Source organism: Thalassophryne amazonica, chromosome 5, assembly GCF_902500255.1.
Source record: "Thalassophryne amazonica chromosome 5, fThaAma1.1, whole genome shotgun sequence".
Taxonomy (NCBI): domain Eukaryota; kingdom Metazoa; phylum Chordata; class Actinopteri; order Batrachoidiformes; family Batrachoididae; genus Thalassophryne; species Thalassophryne amazonica.
The window spans coordinates 71,690,542-71,715,875 of NC_047107.1; the positions used below are offsets into that span (position 1 = coordinate 71,690,542).

General features: G+C 40.6%; 1 protein-coding gene across 2 annotated transcripts in view; it reads left to right on the plus strand.

Moving 5' to 3' along the window:
• LOC117510699 (zinc finger SWIM domain-containing protein 6-like) overlaps positions 1–24,715 on the plus strand; it is a 131,488-nt gene extending 106,773 nt beyond the window's left edge. For both annotated transcript variants that reach the window (XM_034170519.1, XM_034170518.1), the window contains exons 11-14: positions 18,213–18,370; positions 18,519–18,682; positions 20,709–20,790; positions 22,517–24,715. In XM_034170519.1, coding sequence (XP_034026410.1) covers positions 18,213–18,370; positions 18,519–18,682; positions 20,709–20,790; positions 22,517–23,382 — 1,270 coding nt within the window. In that variant the 3' untranslated portion in view covers positions 23,383–24,715. The remainder of the gene's footprint in view (positions 1–18,212; positions 18,371–18,518; positions 18,683–20,708; positions 20,791–22,516) is intronic.
• Positions 24,716–25,334: the final 619 nt, after the last annotated feature.

Here is a 25,334-nt window from a genome sequence, read left to right on the forward strand (position 1 = left end):
TGATGGTGATGCTGACCAGAAACCTAAAATACTTCAGGATTTAGGTAAAACCTCAGTAGGCTGCTTATTATCAATGTCACTTTCTTCTCACTCTGAAGCAAGTAAATCTTAAAGACGCACTTCATTGTTTACTGTATGTGCTTGAAACAATGCATTATGTAATAACATTGTATTATGTAATAGCTCAATAAAATGTAATACATTTTTACTTCATTGTATAGTAACACCCAAATATTTTAATAATCTGCCACAATATATAATAAACAGACTGAACTTGTTAATAATATTGTCGTAATGCATCTGAATTGTTGTTATTAAGAAATGAGATCACACAGACACACAAATCAAGATTGAGATGTTAACAGATGAAGACTTCCATTCTGACTGATTATTACATAACAGACAATACAGTGTTATTACATTTTCATTAGAAAAAAAAGTACACATTTGGTAATAACTGCTTCAATTTGTAATAATTTATTACAGTATGAGGGGAAATTTATTACATGTTGTGTTTGGACTATTCATGATATGTAATGAAGCAATTCATTACATTTTATTATATAATGTGGCATTATCATATAATGCATTGTGACAGTATTTTTGTTAATGTGACTTTAATAACCCACTGACTAAAAATTAGATTAGCTGCAGATTAAAGTACAATTCATTATTTCTGTTTAAGCTGTGTCCCTGCAACCTGTTGGTGTGTTGCCTCCCAGGGTGTCTTCACACAGTCACCTTTGAACATTTTGGCATCGCGCTGTGTCCCTTTTGAATGTGACAGGGTGCTACAGTGCCAAAGGAGCCATTTGACACTCGAGCTGTCCCCTCACTTCCCCACACCTTGACTGATTGCCTCTTACAGTTCACTCTACAGTGTTTTGTCTACATCTAGAAGTTAATTCTACAGCAGCTGGACTTCTTTTTGGACTTTAAGACATTTCACCACTCATCCAAATAATTTCTTCAGTTTTAAAAAGTAAGATAGTGTGCTGCCCCCAACATATTCCATTAGAGGAATGAAATTGTTGTAAAACTAAGTCAATCTGTTCAACAAGGAAGATCATTACAATGGTGAAAGGTGTTTGTCTACTTGTCTCTAGAGGATGGTTGGGAATGTTCTCTGCAATGGAAAGACCACATTATAAGTGGCACAGAGATGGTGTTTTACCAGCAACTTCACACTCAACACGTCATGATTTACAGAGTAAATAACACCATTGTAGAAATTGGCTTGAACTTCTTGTAATTGCACTGAAAGTTCAAATTCTCTTTGAAAAATTGCTCGCAAGCAAGGTTGAAGGCAGCTACACAGCCATAACAGCCACTATGTTATATTTATTTGACAGTGAACACAGTTTTGCCTATTTGTCTATTTGACTCCTTTACTTCTTATGGAAGTATTTTTGTCCTTTTCTTTTTCTTCTTGTTTATGCACCTATGACACCAGATCAGATTCTTTTTTTTTTTTTGTGAGAACATACTTGGCAATAAATTTGATTCTGATTCAGATTTCACTAAACTGATAAAATGTAGTTTCTTCTGATATCCAAGCATTATAATGTTGGTTTATTTTTTTCAGTGTGTTGCATAATTACAGCTCATTTTAATAAAGAGAGCATGTTTACCTGGGGGAGTGGAATTCCATAACAAATATTTTATTCTGTCTGCAGGAGTTAGTGCATGTGTGCATGCATGAGCATTTGAAATGACAGACGTTACTTTTGACCTTGGGTGATGCGCGCACAAGTAGTGTGCACGCTGACGTCTGTGAGATGTTTTGTAAATCACTTCAGAGGGGTTATCTGGTTCCAAAAACATTGTTTTTAGATTTAGAAGTGTTAATTTCTCGCTACCTTTTACAAAATTTGAGAAGCGTATTAGATTTACACAGAAATAAGGCGTTTTGGAGCATTTGTCCACCATCTTGGAATTCTTGTTCAAGCAAACAATCAAATAACATCGTCATGCCTTTCTGTACTTTGATTGGCTGTCACCAGGTGCTTCCCAGCATCCCTCACCTAAGTCAGGGGAAGCCCCCACGTGATCCTTGACGTCACTATAGACTATTAATTTGTTCTAGACAATGTGAATTTTGTTCATATTGCCAATGTCATATTATGAATCCCCCTTTTAAAGGCTAATAAATAAAATTTTAGTGGTGCCAAATAAAATTCTTTTCATGACTTAAACCTCAAAAAGCTTAGTGGCAGTATACTTTTAATGTCAGGTTAGGACCTGATTAAGGTCGGATTAGGTTGTTCCTGCTGCTGATACATTGTAACCCAGTATGATGTGCTTCATGGAAGAGTGGTGAAGAGGGTGTCATGACACCCAGCAAGATGAAAAGCAAGACTTGTCAAAGAGCAAATGAGCTCCTTGTCCAACGGCGATCATACTTTTATGTTTTTAATGTGTGTGTTTTTTTATTATTATTGTTGCCATGTGGGGCTGTGTTTTATATATTTTTTTGTGTGTACATGGGCTCTGCATTCAGGGACTGTAAATGATTATCCACCCCACAATAATCTGTTTTTGGGGTTGGCGGTGAGATGAGTACTTTACCCATCATAAAAATTATTTGCAAAGGTAAAAACCGAAAAACTAACATTCTTGTTTTTGCCCTTTATGTGAGTAACACTGCATCTGCCTTCCATCGGAGGGCAGCGCACACTCTGAAGGGGATGGAGGAATGCCATTTGGAGCCTAATATCTGGAAAAGAAGAAACCACAGAAGTTATCTTTGTCTTTGGAGGATGGCAGCTGGTGCAGTGCTGAAGGATTGTTCACTGCATGATGGTGTCCAGGGTCAAACCTGAGGCATCCCATGCGGGTGGAAACCTGGAACATCCATTCACTCAGCAAGGATGATCGTCTTCCACTGCTGCCAAGCAATCTTTGAAAACTCCACATTGCAGTAGCTGCACTGTCTGAAGTGCGAAAACCTGAAAGTGGCCAGATATCCGTGGGAGGATTCACCTACTTTTCTGCCAGCTTACAGATGCAGTGGCAGTTGCTGTGGCAGATCAGCTCCTTCCAGATGCCACCCATGGCTCTGAGCGTATTATGAGACCCAGACTCAAGCATTCACTGAGCGTTGTGTCTGTTGTCTCAGTCTATGCTTTGATTAGTGAGCGACATCTCTGTGAGGGAGACATTTTATTTGCAGCTTCACTCAGTGATTGACGACTCCACCAGAGGTGACACTTTAATTGTTACGCTGGGATTTCAGTGTGACCACTGGCACCGACAGAACTGTCTACAAAGACTGCATTGGTCCGCATGGATCTGGAAACTGTGGTGAAAATGGCTCCATGTTCCTTAACTTTGTAAAAAGTTGGGGGCTATGAGTTGCTGTATCCTGGTTTCTACATCCACAGTATACGGCTTGACATGGTACTCTGGTGTTGCCAAGGAGAATGACCATGTCCTTGTGGGAAGATTAAGATTCTGATTACTTTATTAATCCCAAAAGGGAAATTTATTATACAGTCAGCCCACCCATGATTATAGAATAAATACAATAAAAAAGATAAGGAATAAATACAACCATTTAACATCCACAACCAAACAAGTGACAGCACAGCAGAGCAAACGCATTCCCAGTTCAACTCCTCACTTGTGCATTTAGCACCTTATGGTCGAAGGAATAAAAGAATTTGCATAGTGGTTTGTTTTCCAAATTGGCAAATAATACCGCCGACCTGATGGCATGGATACAAATTCACTGCCAAGTACATAATCAGGTTGTGATAACATCTTGTGTGCTTTCTGGACCACCTGCATTTTCCAGAGAGAGCACAGGTCCATAAGATGGACACCAATAATAATTTTCTCTGATGTCATTCAGAGAATTCTTGTTTTTTGCACATAGACCACAAAACTAGCATATTAAAAAAGTGTTAAAAGACTCTCAATAAAAGTTTGATTAAAGGTACATATGGTATTTCTACTGACATTGAAGGAATTGAGTTTCCTCTACAAGTGGATTCTTTGGTTTGCTGTCTGAGTTATCACTGAATTTGAGTTCCGAGTCAAACACAGTGCCCAAATACTTATATATTTGTACAATTTGCACCTCTTTACCCTGAATACTGCTGGATTTAGGTTTGACAATGGATTTTCTAAAATCTATAATAATTTCCTTACTTGCAGCATGGTGGATTAGTGGTTAGCACTGTTGCCTCACAGCGAGAAGGTCGTGGGTTCAATTCCCGTGGCCTTTCTGTGTGGAGTTTGCATGTTCTCCCCGTGTTTGCGTGGGTTTCCTTTGGGTGCTCCAGTTTTCTCCCACATCCAAAGACATGTGGGTTAGGTGGATTGGAATCTTTAAATTGTCCGTAGGGGTGTGTGTGTGTCTGTGTGTCTGTCTGTTTGTGGCCCTGCGACAGACTGGCGTCCTGTCCTGGGTGTACTCGACCTTGCGCTCTATGACTGGTGGGATAGGCTCCAGCCCCCCGCGGCCCATAACTGGACTAAGCGGTAGAAGATGAATGAATGAATAAATGGATTTCCTTACTTTTAACACATGTAAATTGAGGAAGCTATCATTACACCATCTGACAAATTCAGGGAGGGCACAGCCATGATCAGATTGGTGGCCCTAAAGGAGAGACAATGGTATTGTGTCATCTGAAAACTTGACAAGATAGCTATTTTGTTGAGAGGATCTACAGCTGTCTGTAAAAAGGATAAAAAGCAGGCGAGAAAGGACACAGCTCTGGGGACAACCTGCATTTGAAGATATAACAGAGTACATGTGTCCCTTAACAACAAACCTGCTGCAGTCTTTTTAAAAAAATTTTTAAATCAGCAATAAAATCTTATCAGGTATCATAAAATAGGAACCTATTAATTAAAATACGGGGGCTGCGTCTTATTAAAAGCAATTAGCAAATAAAAGTCTTGCGTGGGATTTGGGCTGTTCGAGATGCTTATACACTCTATCAAGAATGAAGATCTTAACATCCTCCGCAACTTTACCTGCTTGATAGGCAAACTGCAATGGACCCAGTTTGTCTAAAGTTAATGACAAAATTTCATCCTTCAAAATTTTTTCAAAACTTTTCATTACCAGAGACGTAAGTGCAATTTTTCCTATATTTGTTTAACTGTCTGGGTTTTTTGATTCATGCATAGGTATTATAATTGTTTATTTTTTCCATACAGTAGGTATCTACCCACTATCTACACACTTTTGAAAAAGAATTGTGAAGATTTCACCAAGCTGGTCAGTGCAAAAGTGCAGTGTGTGTCCACATATAGCGCCAGTGCCAGCAGCCTTCCATATTTTTATTTTCTTAAGTAGGGCTGTAATCTGTTTCTGGGATACCTCAATGTCATTTTGAGGTGTCAGTGAATCCCTTAACTTCAATCAATCAATCAACTTTTTTCTTGTATAGCGCCAAATCACAACAAACAGTTGCCCCAAGGCGCTCCACATTGCAAGGCAAGGCCATACAATAATTATGAAACACAGTCTACGTCTAAAGCAACATAACCAAGGGATGGTCCAGGGTCACCCGATCCAGCCCTAACTATAAGCCTTAGCGAAAAGGAAAGTTTTAAGCCTAATCTTAAAAGTAGAGAGGGTATCTGTCTCCCTGATCTGAATTGGGAGCTGGTTCCACAGGAGAGGAGCCTGAAAGCTGAAGGCTCTGCCTCCCATTCTACTCTTACAAACCCTAGGAACTACAAGTAAGCCCGGAGTCTGAGAGCGAAGCGCTCTAATGGGGTAATATGGTACTACGAGGTCTCTAAGATAAGATGGGACCTGATTATTCAAAACCTTATAAGTAAGAAGAAGAATTTTAAATTCTATTCTAGCATTAACAGGAAGCCAATGAAGGGAGGCCAACACGGGTGAGATATGCTCTCTCCTGCTAGTCCCCGTCAGTACTCTAGCTGCAGCATTCTGAACCAACTGAAGGCTTTTTAGGGAACTTTTAGGACAACCTGATAATAATGAATTACAATAGTCCAGCCTAGAGGAAATAAATGCATGAATTAGTTTTTCAGCATCACTCTGAGACAAGACCTTTCTGATTTTAGAGATATTGCGTAAATGCAAAAAGGCAGTCCTACATATTTGTTTAATATGCGCTTTGAATGACATATCCTGATCAAAAATAACTCCAAGATTTCTCACAGTATTACTAGAGATCAGGGAAATGCCATCCAGAGTAACGATCTGGTTAGACACCATGCTTCTAAGATTTGTGGGGCCAAGTACAATAACTTCAGTTTTATCTGAGTTTAAAAGCAGGAAATTAGAGGTCATCCATGTCTTTATGTCTGTAAGACAATCCTGCAGTTTAGCTAATTGGTGCGTATCCTCTGGCTTCATGGATAGATAAAGCTGGGTATCATCTGCGTAACAATGAAAATTTAAGCAATACCGTCTAATAATACTGCCCAAGGGAAGCATGTATAAAGTGAATAAAATTGGTCCTAGCACAGAACCTTGTGGAACTCCATAATTAACTTTAGTCTGTGAAGAAGATTCCCCATTTACATGAACAAACTGTAATCTATTAGACAAATATGATTCAAACCACCGCAGCACAATGCCTTTAATACCTATGACATGCTCTAATCTCTGTAATAAAATTTTATGGTCAACAGTATCAAAAGCAGCACTGAGGTCCAACAGAACAAGCACAGAGATAAGTCCACTGTCCGAAGCCATAAGAAGATCATTTGTAACCTTCACTAATGCTGTTTCTGTACTATGATGAATTCTAAAACCTGACTGAAACTCTTCAAATAGACCATTCCTCTGCAGGTGATCAGTTAGCTGTTTTACAACTACCCTCTCAAGAATCTTTGAGAGAAAAGGAAGGTTGGAGATTGGCCTATAATTAGCTAAGATAGCTGGGTCAAGTGATGGCTTTTTAAGTAATGGTTTAATTACTGCCACCTTAAAGGCCTGTGGTACATAACCAACTAACAAAGATAGATTGATCATATTTAAGATTGAAGCATTAAATAATGGTAGGACTTCCTTGAGCAGCCTGGCAGGAATGGGGTCTAATAAGCATGTTGATGGTTTGGATGAAGTAACTAATGAAAATAACTCAGACAGAACAATCGGAGAGAAAGAGTCTAACCAAATACTGGCATCACTGAAAGCAGCCAAAGATAACGATACATCTTTGGGATGGTTATGAGTAATTTTTTCTCTAATAGTCAAAATTTTGTTAGCAAAGAAAGTCATGAAGTCATTACTAGTTAAAGTTAATGGAATACTCAGCTCAATAGAGCTCTGACTCTTTGTCAGCCTGGCTACAGTGCTGAAAAGAAACCTGGGGTTGTTCTTATTTTCTTCAATTAGTGATGAGTAGAAAGATGTCCTAGCTTCACGAAGGGCTTTCTTATAGAGCAACAAACTCTTTTTCCAGGCTAAGTGAAGATCTTCTAAATTAGTGAGACGCCATTTCCTCTCCAACTTACGGGTTATCAGCTTTAAGCTACGAGTTTGTGAGTTATACCACGGAGTCAGACACTTCTGATTTAAAGCTCTCTTTTTCAGAGGAGCTACAGCATCCAAAGTTGTCTTCAATGAGGATGTAAAACTATTGACAAGATACTCTAACTCCCTTACAGAGTTTAGGTAGCTACTCTGCTCTGTGTTGGTATATGACAGAGAACATAAAGAAGGAATTATATCCTTAAACCTAGTTACAGCGCTTTCTGAAAGACTTCTAGTGTAATGAAACTTATTCCCCACTGCAGGGTAGTCCATCAGGGTAAATGTAAATGTTATTAAAAAATGATCAGACAAAAGGGAGTTTTCAGGGAATACTGTTAAGTCTTCTATTTCCATACCATAAGTCAGAACAAGATCTAAAATATGATTAAAGTGGTGGGTGGACTTATTTACTTTTTGAGCAAAGCCGATAGAGTCTAATAATAGATTAAATGCAGTGTTGAGGCTGTCATTCTCAGCATCTGTGTGGATGTTAAAATCGCCCACTATAATTATCTTATCTGAGCTAAGCACTAAGTCAGACAAAAGGTCTGAAAATTCACAGAGAAACTCACAGTAACGACCAGGTGGACGATAGATAATAACAAATAAAACTGGTTTTTGGGACTTCCAATTTGGATGGACAAGACTAAGAGACAAGCTTTCAAATGAATTAAAGCTCTGTCTAGGTTTTTGATTAATTAATAAGCTGGAATGGAAGATTGCTGCTAATCCTCCGCCCCGGCCCGTGCTACGAGCATTCTGACAGTTAGTGTGACTCGGGGGTGTTGACTCATTTAAACTAACATATTCATCCTGCTGTAACCAAGTTTCTGTTAGGCAGAATAAATCAATACGTTGATCAATTATTATATCATTTACCAACAGGGACTTAGAAGAAAGAGACCTAATGTTTAATAGACCACATTTAACTGTTTTAGTCTGTGGTGCAATTGAAGGTGCTATATTATTTTTTCTTTTTGAATTTTTATGCTTAAATAGATTTTTGCTAGCTATTGGTGGTCTGGGAGCAGGCACCGTCTCTACGGGGATGGGGTAATAGGGGGATGGCAGGGGGAGAGAAGCTGCAGAGAGGTGTATAAGACCACAGCTCTGCCTCCTGGTCCCAACGCTAGACAGTCACAGTTTGGAGGATCCCAAAAAATTGGCCAGATTTCTAGAAATGAGAGCTGCTCCCTCTAAAGTGGGATGGATGCCGTCTCTCCTAACAAGACCAGGTTTTCCCCAGAAGCTTTGCCAATTATCAATGAAGCCCACCTCATTTTTTGGACACCACTCAGACAGCCAGCAATTCAAGGAGAACATGCGGCTAAACATGTCACTCCCGGTCCGATTGGGGAGGGGCCCAGAGAAAGCAACAGAGTCCGACATTGTTTTTGCAAAGTTACACACCGATTCAATGTTAATTTTAGTGACCTCCGATTGGCGTAACCGAGTGTCATTACTGCCGACGTGAATTACAATCTTACCAAATTTACGCTTAGCCTTAGCCAGCAATTTCAAATGTCCTTCGATGTCGCCTGCTCTGGCCCCCGGAAGACAATTGACAATGGTTGCTGGTGTCGCTAACTTCACATTTCTCAAAACAGAGTCGCCAATAACCAGAGTTTGATCCTCGGCGAGTGTATCGTCGAGTGGGGAAAAACGGTTAGAGATGTGAACAGGTTGACGGTGTACACGGGGCTTCTGTTTAGGGCTACGCTTCCTCCTCACAGTCACCCAGTCAGCCTGCCTTCCCGACTGCACGGGGTCTGCCAGGGGGGAACTAACGGCGGCTAAGCTACCTTGATCCGCACCGACTACAGGGGCCTGGCTAGCTGTAGAATTTTCCACGGTGCGGAGCCGAGCCTCCAATTCGCCCAGCCTGGCCTCCAAAGCTACGAATAAGCTGCACTTATTACAAGTACCGTTACTGCTAAAAGAGGCCGAGGAATAACTAAACATTTCACACCCAGAGCAGAAAAGTACGGGAGAGACAGGAGAAGCCGCCATGCTAAAACGGCTAAGAGCTAGTAGCTACGCTAAGCTAGCGGATTCCCAAACAGGGAATCCGACACTAGACAGGCTGTGGAGCAGCACAGGTAACGCACGACAACAGTGCTAAAATAAAATAAAAATCCACTAGACAGGCTGTGGAGCAGCACAGGTAACGCACAACAACAGTGCTAAAAAATAAAATAAAATAAAAATAAAAATCCACAGGACAGGCTGTGGAGCAGCACAGGCAACGCACGACAACTTAGAGACGTCATCCAACAGGGGCCTTTCAAATCTGGAGAAAAACAAATTAAAAACATCTGGCAAGTCGGCATCATCCACACCAGTCACCCTGATGAACTGTCTGGTTTCACCGGAGGGCTGGTTCATAGCTGCCATACATTTTATTCCTTGCCAGGCTGGTCTTAGATTCCCATTACTGTAATGATTTTCAATTTTATTTTTGTACTGAATTTTTTTCCTTCATTATTTAATTTTTAACCTCTCTGGAAACTTTCTTCTCCAAAGGGTCCCCTCAATAAAATATCCTTTTGTTTTTGTTGACACAATTTTTTAGTTACCAATGGTTTCCATAGTAGAGAAGCTTGAATCTTCGACTGGACTGGGTTGCTTGACGCGAGGATGTTTCGCTTCAAATCGCAGAAGCTTCCTCAGCTAAAATTCTTGCTCTGAAAGTCTGACTTCTGTCTGACTCTTGTAGAGAAGAATAAAACAGAAGCCAACAAAAGCTGGAGTTTAAAACCTAACCAGACCCCTCCTACTGAGAGGCAGACTGCTATAGGCTAGTGACTAAACAATAGCTCTAATTAGCAACTATTGTGCTGTAGTTAGCACACCTAATGGCAGGACAGCTGTCCCTCTAATGATGGGATGGATGCCTTTCTGATGGCTCCCTTGATGACGTGAATGACTCATTACCATGAACAAAAGACTGAAACTCCTTTGACCTGAGTACCCCATTGTAAACAGGGGATAAAGTGTGTCTCAGACCCCCTCCCCGGTTAAGGCTGGGTTTAAAACGTTTCACAAGGAATGCCTCCTTGGCCCCTCTCTCAAACTATTTCTTCTTTCTGGCTAATATTTTAACTTCCTTGTCCTCAAACATGTGGTTAGTGTGGTTAAGGTGGAGGTGAACCGCAGACTGAGGTCCACTGGTGCCCTCTCTGGGGTGCCGGTATAGTCTTTTGTGTAAAGGTTGCTTCGTTTCACCTATGTAGTGTTCGTTACAGTTTTCCTGACATCTGATAGAATACACTACATTGCTCTGTTTGTAACTAGGGATCATGTCCTTAGGGTGAACTAATTTCTGTCTCAAGGTGTTAACCGGTTTAAAGTAAACTGGGATTTTGTGCTGTCTGAAGATCCTCTGTAGTTTTTCCCCTACTCCTGCTAAATAAGGGAGAGACACTCCTCTTCTTTTTGTCTCCGTCTCCTGTCTATCTGGTCTCTTTGTTCTCTGGGACTTCTGCACTTTGTCCAGGGACCATCATGGGTACCCACATACTGTGAGGGCTTTCCGGACACGTTGTTGTTCTTCAGCCCTTCCCTCTGCAGTTGTGGGCACCTGTAGGGCTCTGTGTTGAAGCGTCCTGATCACCCCGAGCTTGTGTTCAAGGGGGTGGTTTGAGCCGAAGAGCAGATATTGGTCAGTGTGAGTTGGTTTTCTGTAAACCCCTGTCTGGAGCTGCCTGTTCTCTCCAATCATAACATCACAGTCCAGGAAGGCTAAATGGTTGTTTCTGGCATCCTCACGTGTGAACTTGATATTGGCGTCCACCGAGTTGATGTGTTCTGTAAAGTCCTCAACTTGCTGTTGCTTGAGTCAGACAGAAGTCAGACTTCCAGAGCAAGAATTTTAGCTGAGGAAGCTTCTGCGATTTGAAGCGAAACGTCCTTGCGTCAAGCAACCCAGTCCAGTCGAAGATTCAAGCTTCTCTACTATGGAAACCACCTGGACAACTGAGAGCCTACACAGAAACATTACCCATGGTTTGTTATTTGGATAAATAACCTCCTTTTGTGTTGGGATAACCACATCCCCAAAAGTCTCAGCCGTTAACAAGATGGGGCGAGGATCACCACTTTGTGAACAACTGCATGAAAAAAAATAGTCCAACAGTTTAAGAACAATGTTTCTCAATGTTCAGTTGCAAGGAATTTAGGGATTCCATCATCTGCAGTCCATAATATAATCAGAAGATTCAGAGAATCTGGAGAACTTTCTACATTTAAGCGGCAAGGCCGAAAGCCAACATTGAATGCCCGTGACCTTCGATCCCTCAGGCTGCACTGCATTAAAAACTGACATCATTGTGTAAAGGATCTTATCGCGTGGGCTCAGGAACACTTCAGAAAACCATCGTCAGTTAACACAGTTCGTCGCTACATCTACAAGTGCAGGTTAAAACTCTGCCATGCAAAGCGAAAGCCATACATCAACAACATCCAGAAACACTGCCGCCTTCTCTGGGCCCGAGCTCATTTGAAATGGACAGATGCAAAGTGGAAAAGTGTGCTGTGGTCTGATGAGTCCACATTTCAGATTGTTTTTGGAAATTATGGACATCGTGTCCTCTGGACAAAAGAGGAAAAAGACCATCCAGATTGTTACCAGTGCAAAGTTCAAAAGCCAACATCTGTGATGGTATGGGGGTGTGTTAGTGCCCATGGCAAGGGCGACTTACACATCTGTGATGGCACCATCAATGCTGAAAGGTACATCCAGGTTTTGGAGCAACACATGCTTCCATCCAAGCAACGTCTTTTTCAGGGACGTCACTGCTTATTTCAGCAAGACAATGCCAAGCCACATTCTGCACGTGTTACAACTTAGTAAAAGAGTGCGGGTACTAGACTGGCCTGCCTGCAGTCCAGACCTGTCGCCCATTGAAAATGTGTGGCACATTATGAAGCGCAAAATACGACAATGGAGACCCCAGACTGCTGAACAACTGAAGTCGTACATCAAGCAAGAATGGGAAAGAATTCCACCTACAAAGCTTCAACAATTAGTGCCCTCAGTTCCCAAATGCTTATTGAGTGTTGTTAGAAGGAAAGGTGATTTAACACAGTGGTAAACATACCACTGTCCCAGCTTTTTTGAAATGTGTTACAGGCATCCATTTCAAAATGAGCAAATATTTGCACAAAAACAATACAGTTCATCTTGTCTTTGTGGTGTATTCAATTGAATATAGGTTGAAGAGGATTTGCAAATCATTGTATTGTGTTTTTATTTACATTTTACACAACGTCCCAACTTCATTGGAATTGGGGTTGTATTCTGAGCACAGACAGAAGGACAGATGGACACAAAGCCTTCGCAATACCCGATGGCCATATTTTTGATAGCCCTGGGTAAAAATAGAACAAAAACTGAATTTGCACACCCTTTGAGTTTGGTTTGTATAGTGTTGTTGCACTGTGATATTGTGCACCTTTTTGCTGTAGTTAGTGCACTAAATAAAAAACTAACCATGGCAGATGTCCTGCACTACTAGACTGAGCACTTCAGAGTGGTTCATGAGAATTTGTAGTCTCCCCTTTTTGGGTTTTTTCTTGAACATTAAATGCACAGAATGGATTTTTTTCCCCCATCATTTTGAAGAGGTTATTTTTCTCCAAGTCAGGCCTCTCAAGCTCACATCCAGTGGAGGACTCTGGCGAAACCCAAATAAAGGCAGGAATGTTGATGAGGCCCTCCATCTTTACTCAGGGTCCTTTTTAATTGTTGGTTTTTTTTTTTTTTTTTGGGTTTGGTACACCCCAGGAATCTTCCAGAAGGCCCCAGTATGGTGGAGGTTTGTAGCAGCTCTTTAGATGTGGGCCTGCATTGAAAGTGACTGTTGCTAGGGCTTCCAAACGTCTCCCTTTTACACCGAGCGCCACTGTTCACACTCGCTTGTATGGCAACGGGATTTTTGTCACCATCTCTTGTGTAAAACCAAATGAAGAAGAGCTTGTTTCTGTGCATGCCTTAGCTCAGGTGGCAATAGAATCACATGTACTTTTGCTCTGAAATCGAAACTGGCATTTAGCATCACGTTGCTTTTACCAAGCTGCTTTGATGTATTTTCAAAAGGGCAGGTGTGTGTATTGGAGCGTGTGTGCGCACGCATGCGTGTGCTGCCTCTTTGATTTGTGTGTGTCGGTATTTGTTTGATGTGTGTCCAGCCTTACAGGGCTGGAAGGTGAATTCCTTAATTTCCCTGTGGACTCAATTAGCTTTGTGATTGGCTGAGAGAAGGCCAGGTTGCAGTGTCTTCTGAAGGGAAGAAGACCTTTGAAACTGAGGTGGGAGCAGAGGGGAGAGAAGTGAAGCAGAATAGGAGATGAGCCGGCGGTCCTGGTGCTGGTGGTGGCGGGCGGTGAGGAGTCGGTCCTGTCAGTGTCGTTATAATGAGAGGGAGACCAGTGAAGCTCCTTCATCCTCTAGCAGGTGTTGCATGGCTCTGACTTCATTATGATCAATTAGAGTGAAGAAAATACTAATTATACCTTGGGTTTCTAGGTGATTAAATACTAGGTTGGAAGTAAATTGCAGGGATAGGCTAACTATAATTCCTCTGTGATCACTTTCATTTTGAAGTCACTTTCAGAACACTCATAATGAAGACCTGCATTTTCTGTCTGTACAGTGTTATTGTCTGCGTGTTACTCTATTAAGAAAAAAGAATGACAGCGTGATTCTAGGCTTGTTCCTTTTCTCACTCTCATGCACATGCGCATAAACACACACACACACACACACACATGCAGGCATACTGTGCAAACGTTTTAGGCATCCCAGAATTGTAATAAAAGTAGTGTTTGATGCCCCTCCTCACCACCCCCTTTTTTATTGCAGTGTCAACACAAATCAGTCCCAACAAAAGTGAATATGTGAGCTATCTTTTTTAGGTTAGATTAGGTAGAACTTTATTAATCCCTTGGGAAGACTCACCTCAGGGAAACTGATTTTCCAGCAGTGTTGTAAAGCAGCACACAGGGTAAGAGGCACACAGAGTAAGTGGCAATTAAAAAAAACAGTTTGTAGATATAGATTTAAATACCCAAATATAAATATAAATAGGTTAGGTGGACTGGAAACTTTAAATTGTCCGTAGGTGTGTGTGCGTGGGTGGCAACATGTTTTTGTCTATATGTGGCTCTGTGGCAGACTGGCGTCCTGTCCAGGGTGTACACCGCCTCACGCTCTATGACTGCTGGAATAGACTCCAGCCCCCCGTGACTATTGATTGGACAAAGCGGTTGAAGATGAGAATATAAATACCAGACATACTGATCAAGATTGGTTTACTGGCTACTATTGGCTACTCTCATTCCTATTACTCCTCCATCTGAGTGAGGAGTTGTACAGTCTGCTGGACTGAGGGACAAAGGAGTTTTTCAGTTTGTTGGTCCTGCACTTGGGAAGGAGCAGTCTGTGGCTTTTATTCCATAATGATGATGATGATAATGATAATAATGGTAATTTGTAAGTGTGCTGGCCAGTAAAATACCACACAAACACAGTTGCAAATGATCATGCAATAGGACTGTAAAACACCATTATTCATACTTTAGCTAAAATAGTTTTTGAGGCCTTGCAACCTATACTCTGGTGCGACTTGTATATTGAAAAATATCTGTTATCATTAAAGTTGAAATTCATCACACGTTTCACTTATTTATGAATATTTTATCACGTTTTCACAATTTTTAATGCTTTTATGATGCATTACATGTGCCTAAAACATTTGGACAGTACTGTATGTATATGAGTAAAGCGTGTCCAAACATTGACGATATACAGTAGTGTTCAGAATAATAGTAGTACTATGTGACTAAAAAGATTAATCCAGGTTTTGAGTATATTTCTTATTGTTACATGAGAAACAATGTGCCAGTAGATTCAGTAGATTCTCACAAATCCAAAGAGACCAAGCATTCATGATATGCACACTCTTAAGACTATGAAATTGGGCTATTAGTAAAAAAAAAAAAAAAAAAGTAGAAAAGGGGGTGTTCACAATAATAGCAGCATCTGCTGTTGATGCTACAAACTCAAAACTATTATGTTCAAACTGCGTTTTTTAGCAATCTTGTGAATCACTAAACTAGTATTTAGTTGTATAACCAACTAAACTGTCTTTGATCATCCTGGAGCTGATCAATGGGTGAGCCTTTGCCATTCTGGTTATTCTTCTATCCATTTTGATGGTTGTTTTCTGTTTTCTTCCATGTGTCTGTTTTTTTTTTGTCCATTTTAAAGCATTGGGGATCATAGTATGAACAGCCTATAATTTTTCTTTGCACCTGTGTATAGGTTTTCCTCTCTCCAATCAACTTTTTAATCAAACTACGCTGTTTTTCTGAACAATGTCTTGAACGTCCCATTTTCCTCAGGCTTTCAAAGAGAAAAGCATGTTCAACAGGTGCTGGCTTCATCCTTACATAGGGGACACCTGATTCACACCTGTTTGTTACACAAAATTGACAAACTCACTGACTGAATGCCACACTACTATTATTGTGAACACCCCCTTTTCTACTTTTTTTTTTTTACTAATAGCCCAATTTCATAGCCTTAAGAGTGTGCATATCATGAATGCTTGGTCTTGTTGGATTTGTGAGAATCTACTGAATCTACTGGTACCTTGTTTCCCATGTAACAATAAGAAATATACTCAAAACCTGGATTAATCTTTTTAGTCACATAGCACTACTATTATTCTGAACACTGCTGTATACGAGGGCTGTCAATAAAGTAACGGTCCTTTTTATTTTTTTCAAAAACTATATGGATTTCATTCATATGTTTTTACGTCAGACATGCTTGAACCCTCGTGCGCATGCGTGAGTTTTTCCACGCCTGTCGGTGACGTCATTCGCCTGTGAGCACTCCTTGTGGGAGGAGTCGTCCAGCCCCTCGTCGGAATTCCTTTGTCTGAGAAGTTGCTGAGAGACTGGCGCGTTGTTTGATCAAAATTTTTTCTAAACCTGTGAGACACATCGAAGTGGACATGGTTCGAAAAATTAAGCTGGTTTTCAGTGAAAATTTTAACGGCTGATGAGAGATTTTGAGGTGATTCTGTCACTTTAAGGACTTTTCACGGTGCGAGACGTCGCTCAGCGCTCTCAGCCGCCGTCGTCAGCCTGTTCAAGCTGAAAACCTCCACATTTCAGGCTCTGTTGATCCAGGACGTCGTGAGAGAACAGAGAAGTTTCAGAAGAAGTCGGTTTCAGCATTTTATCCGGATATTCCACTGTTAAAGGAGATTTTTTTAATGAAAGACGTGCGGACGGGTCCGCGCGTCGGCTCGCAGCCAACGCAACGCTCCGCCACAGGAAAAACACCTCTGTTGGAAGCCTTAAGGACAAGTTGGAACATGTCCAGCTGTTAAACAATTTCTCATATACTCACTCCACTGAAAGCCATCAAAAGCCGCCTGGATTTTACAAATGGTTATCAACAGAGGTGTTTTTCCTGTGCCACCGCACAGCGTCGGCTGCGACCCGACGCGCGGACCCGTCCGCACGTCTTTCATTAAAAAAATCTCCTTTAACAGTGGAATATCCGGATAAAATGCTGAAACCGACTTCTTCTGAAACTTCTCTGTTCTCTCACGACGTCCTGGATCAATAGAGCCTGAAATGTGGACGTTTTCAGCTTGAACAGGCTGACGACGGCGGCTGAGAGCGCAGCGCGACGTCTCGCACCGTGGGAAGTCCTTAAAGCGACAGAATCACCTCAAAATCTCTCATCAGCCGTTAAAATTTTTACTGAAAACCAGCTTAATTTTTCGAACCGTGTCCACTTCGATGTGTTTCACAGGTTTAGAAAACATTTTGATCAAACAACGCGCCAGTCTCTCAGCAACTTCTCAGACAAAGGAATTCCGACGAAGGGCTGGACGACTCCTCCCACAAGGAGTGCTCACAGGCGAATGACGTAACCGACAGGCGTGGAAAAACTCACGCATGCGCACGAGGGTTCAAGCATGTCTGACGTAAAAACATATGAATGAAATCCATATAGTTTTTGAAAAAAATAAAAAGGACCGTTGCTTTATTGACAGACCTCGTATACCTTCCCATTGTATACATAGATAGATAGTCATACAGTGATTCTACCCCAGAAGAAGAATTGTTCAAAGAAATAAATGAAAACCCAGTATTGTCATGACATTCATATCCTATATGTAAACTTCAAATCGCTACTGCACCTTTTCAGTAAGCTTATAGAGATCTTCAGGTGTCTTAAGAACAGATATTGAAGTTCGTAACTAAAATATTCCGTAAACATAGAGGTGACGTGTCCTACAACCATTTTCAGATGTCTTTGAAATGATCTGTTACTGTGCCTGTTGCTTAATATGAAAAGCTGTCCATTAGGTAGCCTCCACCTGCACATCCTCATTGTTGTTCCATATTCCATCACGGATGCCACACAGCACAGACTGACTGGCTAAGTGGGCGTGTCTAAGAGTATACAGTAGTATACAGTAGTCCATGTACAGACTTCTTGGACATACATCCTAGAAGTCAAAGATGAGCCCTTTCAAATCTAAATTTCAATCAAAGGAAATGAGTTTCTACTTGCACAGACATAGAATTTTGAGGCTTTTAATCCACAAATATGTTTAACCTATTAAGGTGGCTTCCAACACATTTTGCTCAATGTCCCCTTTAAAAAAATCCAACGATCAAGTTACAAACGTGCAAACTGTTTCTCTGCCAGGTTGCCCGTGTTGGAGTCAACAGCCTCGTCTGGTGACCTGTCACGACCCCACCACATCGTGTCTGTGGTTCCCAACCGCTACCCGCGCTGGTTTACACTGAGCCACATAGAGTCTCAGCAGTGTGAACTGGCCTCGACCATGCTCACTGCAGCCAAAGGTAAAGCAGACAGGAGCAAACCTAAACGCACTGAGCACACAGAGAAGAACAAGCTGCTCACTTTGAGATTGTAAGGTGGCATTATAGAATCACACATCAGTGGGCCATACTCTCTGCCTGATTCTAAAAATGTTCCCATCCCTCTCAGGTGACAGTCGCAGGCTGGAAACGGTCCTCGAGTCCATTCAGAAAAATATTCACTCCTCGTCTCACATCTTCAAACTGGCACAGGATGCCTTCAAGATTGCCACGTTGATGGACAGCCTGCCTGACATCACACTTCTCAAAGTCTCGCTGGAGCTTGGACTGCAGGTGAGCCGCACACACCGTCACATAGCTATGGGTAGCATGTTGTAATGGCAAAAATACCTCACAGTTACAGTTCTTTTGCTTGTGTTCACTCCTGATAAGGTTGTTGTTTGTATTTTGCACAGATTTAAACTCAGATACAGTGGCATGAAATTGTTTTGGCATCCTTGCAGTTTTACACATTGTAATGTTTTATGACATAACATTAAAAAAAGAATTCATGCTCTTTTGTAGTAAATTTTGACATGATTGGAATTAAATAAAAATATAGTGGTATGCATAACTAATGGAACCTTTTACTATAATACTAATGAATCTTCACTTTCTTCTATAGACGAGTCAGGGGATGGATACATAAACATTTCGAAGTCCACTGAATGTACCTTGGACTCCATTTATCTCATTAAGAAATACAACAGTATAGTACGCCATGATAAATTGGCCTGGAGTAGACAATTATTTTTCAAACACTGCATGGCCATGGAAAAAGGAGACTAGTTACGAAATCTACTGAGAAACTCACAACACTGAAGGACTTAAAGTTGTCTATGTGGCTGTGACTGGACAGATGGTGCATAGTGCTACTTTTGTCTGTTGCCCCACCAATCACAGCGTCATGGTGGAATGGAACAATTTGGTTCCAAGAAAACATCAAATCTAGGCATGTACCAAACTGTGGCTGAAACCTCACGTCTCCTTTTGAATAAAATCCACACTCATATACACATTCTATTATTTTGACTTTGATATTTTTGTTTAATTTACACAATGTTTCAGAGATATGTTTTCACTATAGACCGTCTCACACAGAAGGCATGTGTGTGGCAATTAGAGCCATGTGTAGTACTCTCCACCCAGCTTGCCACAAACACATCACACAACGCCACACGGTTGCCAGTACTCACCAGAGTGTGGTGAATGTTTTGGCCGTGTTCAAAACACTCGCTCCTCAACTTCACTCATTGCAGGGTTGCCTCTTTCATGTCAAGTAACACACCATGCACACAGTGTTTGTTTGACAAGCTGGAAAGCACCAGGTTGTTCCTGAACTCTGCTTCTATGAAAAAATTAAAAAACAAACAAAAACCCAGAGACAAAGTTGATAGAACACTGGCCAGGAAACAGCAGAAGATGCCAGGTTTTACATGCCATGGTAAACCCCACTAACATGCCATACGCGTCATCTGTGTGGGAGGGGCTTATGAGTTTAAAAGCTATAATTTTAGAAATTTGAATAAAAAGAAGCCTGAATGCAGTTTTTATGTATAAAGGTCCAAGGTTGCCCAAACTGTACAGATTTTTAGTTTCTCCAATGAGCATTTTTATATGTGGACAGCTCCTTGATGGGTAAGCGTTACAGAAACCTATCTGCCGAAATTGTAGTCCAGCTATGCCGAGCTCTTTACAGAAAACTAAAGCAAGAAACTTCACTTCTTTCAGGTTTTCATGAAACCAATGTTGAATTTGTTTAACAGTGAGGTGGTGTTATCGTGCTGGAATATGGCAGCACCATGAGGGAACAGTATTTGCACTACAGGGTATACTTGGTTCTGCAAAATGGCTTTGTATGCCTTTGCTTTTATGTGAGTGTGTAGAGCAATCATCACACCTCATGATTCCCATTAGATTGTACCATTATAGACCTATCCCTGTGTATTATTTAGGTTTCTGCAAGTATAAATGTGTGGGTGATGGGGGGTGGTTAAAAATGGCCCAATAGACCATAATACTTTTGTTCAACAAAGTCAACATTTTGTGCATCTCATACTGTAATATGACTCTTTATATGTTGATGTAGGATACAAATACTTTAATAATACATGTTTTGTGCCTTTCCGAACACTTAAGAACACCTTACAGCATAAACCGTGAAAACATGCAATAGATGACTGTCAGTTTCGATGTGAGATTTAAAATATAAAAGGCAGCAGCAGCATGCAACTCAGTCTGTGAGGCTCAGGCCAGTTTTTGTTGAGATAGATATATCATTTACATTTCTAAATGTCCCCTTAATTTACAACGTCTGTAGGTGATGAGAATAACTCTATCCACATTAAACTGGAGGCGGAGAGAGATGGTACGCTGGTTAGTCACATGTGCCACCGAAGTGGGTAAGTGAAATAAATACATATTTATATTTGCTTCGCAGACATCACATGTGGCTTAAGATGGTGCAACATGTATATGGCATTGAGACGTTTGCATCAGTTTACATACCATGTTGTTATTGTCTTTGGTTTAGAGTTCTAGCTGAACCTCACCTGTGCTAAATAGTTCAGTGTTCACTTTTATATAATTGGTGAACACAAAAACAGTCCTTGGTGTCAAATATTTATAATATCAAAAGTTACAGGAATAATTGTAAAATTTTGAAGAAGAATAATCTGCAAAAGAGAAAAAAAACTTGAGTTTCTGCAACTGTAGATGCCAAAATTGTACAATTATTCATTCAACATACTATATATATATGTCTGTGTGTGCGTGTGTCTGTCTATGTGTATTTATAGAATTTGTGCAGCGGTTTGTGTAACAGGTGTGACACTTCTAAGATTTGCATACTCCTGATAACTCAAGATCAACACGTTCAGCACCTGATATTAACACTTCATTAATGAGATTCTGTTGGAAACAAGTACCGGCATACTTCAATAGTACTGAAAGCTGGAAAGTTAATATTTATGCAGTGGGTACCTCATGTGGAGTAGGTGGTGCAGCATGGGTATTGCTATGATATTTGCATGCCAACAACAGCTTATTTTTAGAATTATGGTTGTATCTCACTGGTACTTAATGCTGTAATGTTCATATTTACATCGTGTGTGTCATTTGGAGTGGACAGTGTAGCAGGTGTGACACCCTGACATTTGCAAGATTTGCATACTAAAAGATACATCGAGGTAAATATGTTCTGCGGTTGATATTTGGGTGATTCTTAGACTACGGGCACTTATTATGTCCTTTGATCATATTGTATGAAAAACAGAAAAAAGGGGAAATTTCACAGTTTTATAGTTATCTTTACAATGAAAGTGTGTTAAGAAATTTGTTCTAGTAGTCTATGATGACTTTTTCACCTTTTTTCAGCATCATTATATGCAAATATTGCCGTTTTGTGCTTGTCCCACACCCAGACTTTTGATCTTCAATGATAAAAATGAATGGTAAAGAAACGTTTTTTCTAATGTTTTAAAATATCTCTGAATAAAATATCAGTAAAATAATCATAACATAATTGGGGTATTCAATATCATACAGCTGTTGTAATTTTTTTAAACAAAATGTAGTTGTCCCACACTATTGCCGTAATTTCCACCACAACACTGTAATGTCCCTAAACAGTTTGTATGAAAGATTGTTTGGGTAGTTTCTATGGAGATAAACAGTGACATCAGAGCACATGTATATAGCGCCAAATCACAACAGTTTCCCCAAGGCGCTTTATATTGTAAGGCAATGGTGTGGTGGAAATTACATTTACAAGGCCAATAGTGCCCGTAGTTAAAGAATCACCCATTTACAACATTTTAATGGTATTAAAGTTATGTTTTGGGAACCAGTATGTCTCAACAGTACTTTATGGTGAGAAGTTCATATTTGCTCCATGGGTACCTCATGTGGAGTAGGTGTTAATAAAAAGAATATTTGCCTTTAGGTGCATACTAATGAGGGAGCCTTTAGGTTTTGGGTTTGGGGTATGTCTCACCAGTGGGTGGCAGTAGAAAGGACACATTCACATCATGAGTACCTCCTGTGGAATGGATGGAACTTTGTATGTAAAACAGCTGAAGATTTTCTTGGTACAGTCTTTCTTCACGCTGTCTTGTTTGTGTCTTCCAGGTGTGTACGCACTGGACAGCATCATGCAGAGCTGGTTCACCCTCTTCACCCCAACAGAAGCCACCAGCATCGTGGCAACCACTGTCATGTCCAATAGCACTATTGTCCGCCTCCACCTGGACTGCCACCAGCAGGAGAACCTTGCTTCTTCTGCCCGCACCCTCGCCCTGCAGTGTGCCATGAAGGACCCCCAAAACTGCGCCCTCTCTGCTCTTACACTCTGTGAAAAGGACCACATTGCCTTCGAGACAGCCTACCAGATTGTATTGGATGCGGCAGCAACAGGGATGAGCTACACACAACTGTTCACTATCGCTCGCTACATGGAGCACCGCGGTTACCCTATGAGAGCGTACAAGCTGGCGACGTTAGCCATGGCTCATCTGAACCTCAGTTACAACCAGGACACACACCCAGCCATCAACGATGTGCTGTGGGCCTGTGCGCTCAGCCACTCTCTGGGAAAAAATGAGCTGGCTGCTGTTATTCCCCTGGTGGTGAAGAGTGTGAAGTGCGCCACTGTACTCTCTGACATTTTGCGGCGGTGCACGCTGACCACACCAGGCATGGTGTCAGCGTTGCACAGCCGCAGGAACTCTGGGAAGCTGATGTCACTGGACAAGGCACCGCTCAGGCAGTTGCTGGACGCAACCATTGGGGCCTACATCAACACCACGCACTCGCGGCTCACACACATCAGCCCGCGCCACTACAGCGAGTTTATCGAGTTCCTGGGAAAGGCTCGGGAGACATTCATGATGGCCCACGACGGACACATTCAGTTCACCCAGTTCATAGACAACCTGAAACAGATCTACAAGGGCAAAAAGAAACTGATGATGCTGGTGAGGGAGCGGTTTGGCTGAGGGTGAGGCTGGGGGGGCCACCCCAAAACCCCCCCCTCCTGCTCTAGTACTTTTCTATGAACTTGAGTCTGCCTTTTCAACTTCCTTTGGACTTAAAAAGACAAGTTTAAAAAAAAGAGGGATGTGACTTGTAGAATGAAGCAAAAAGAGAAAGGAAAAGATGACAAAAAAATCAACAGAGCCACACGCGGTATTATTGTTCTTGCTGTTGTTATTGTTATAAACATTATTACTGTTATTATTAATAATAATATCATTACTACTATGTGTACAGAAGTGTTTTTTTTTTTCACAAGAGAGGAAATTTGTCACGTTGTGAATGTGTGTATTTCTCTACATGTGAGAGGAAAACGAAAAGTGAAATGGCTTTTTTTTATATATATTTTCTTTTTATTTTTTATGATTTAAAGCATCTTTTTTCCCTTTTTAAATATATATTGAGTTACGTGTTGTCAAGTGGCTGAAGCCCTTTTACAATAGCGCTCATGTAAAACCAGAAAAAGAAGAATAATAAGAAAAAAAAAAAACTCGGCATCCTCAAAGAGAAACTAAGGCTTTAAACCACACGGAGCACCTCCCTCTGTCCGGCCCCTCTCCAGGGGGCGCTGGTCAGCACTGCACAGTTTAGCCTAGCTCAGCTCAGCACAGCTTGGGTTAGCGCTGATAGAAAGTCACCATCAGCATTTCTCCAGACAACAGCACTCGCAGCAGCACTTGATCAGCAATTAGTTTTCTCTAGGTCACCGGCATTAACTTCATTACAAACAACAATGCTCTTAACTTACTCTTCTTGTTGTTACGGTTGTAATCTCAACCACATACAAACTGCAGTAGTTATACAGAGGACAGTGCGCAGGCTCAAAAGTAAAGGCACATTAGACTAACACAATGAGTATTATTGTTCCATTAATCCATTTATTTTATTTATTTTGAATTAATTTAATTTTTTTTTACATTTAACTACTGCTGCATGGCTTTAAGATGTGTTCACATTGTGATAAAACAAGATTTTCACATTTGTTGCACTTTGACCTGAATGAGCACATTCATAATGTGCTATCAAAATGTCTACAATTGTACAACACATATGCTTCATTTCAAGACCTGAGGTTAAAAAAATGACCAGACATAGGCTAGCTAAAGCTAATATTTAGCTGGAAACAAAAGTACTTAGCAATGTGTCCCAAACAGTCCTGTGCATGACAGCATAGCTTTTCTACTATAATGTGAACAGGGTTCTGGAGTCCAAACTCGGAATTTCCATATTTTATTTGAGAATAGCCAAAAATCTGAAAGTCAGAATTCCTGCTTGGTGTAGCATGGGTGTTAACAATAAAAAGTGGCACTTCTTTACTTTTAAATTAACATTTAGTAATATTTGCTGTACACAAGTTAAATATATGTCGATACAGTAGTTGCTAAACCTCACTGTATATCTGGACAGTATGCGGTGCAGATGAAAATGTTAATCATTTAGCGAACCAGCTAGCTAGTTAGCAAGCTGGGCACTGCAAAAGTTGATTTTACAGTTAGCTCCTCTGAGATGTTTTTATTGTTACACACTTCTAACAAATATTCAACTAAGATAATCTTGCATCTGAAATGTAACTATTCAGTGAATTTGAGGACTGAGCAAACATCTTTTTTTTTATTTATCTAGACTTTGTTACCATTTATCTACACTGCAAAATTTTATCAACTTTATCTAATTTCTAGTCAAATATCTAATCTACACTTGATATAAGACAAAATCACTTAAGCAAAATTTTAGTTAGCAATAAGGACTTGTTTTTAGATAAGTGAAAGAGTCTTGGAAAGATCTTGATTTGAGTCATGTTCTTTCCTCAAAATTCTACACACAGTACCCCATAATGACAATGTGAATTTTTTTTTTTTTTTTTTTTTTTTTTTAGATAGTTGCTAATTTATTACAAATTTAAAAACTAAGAAAT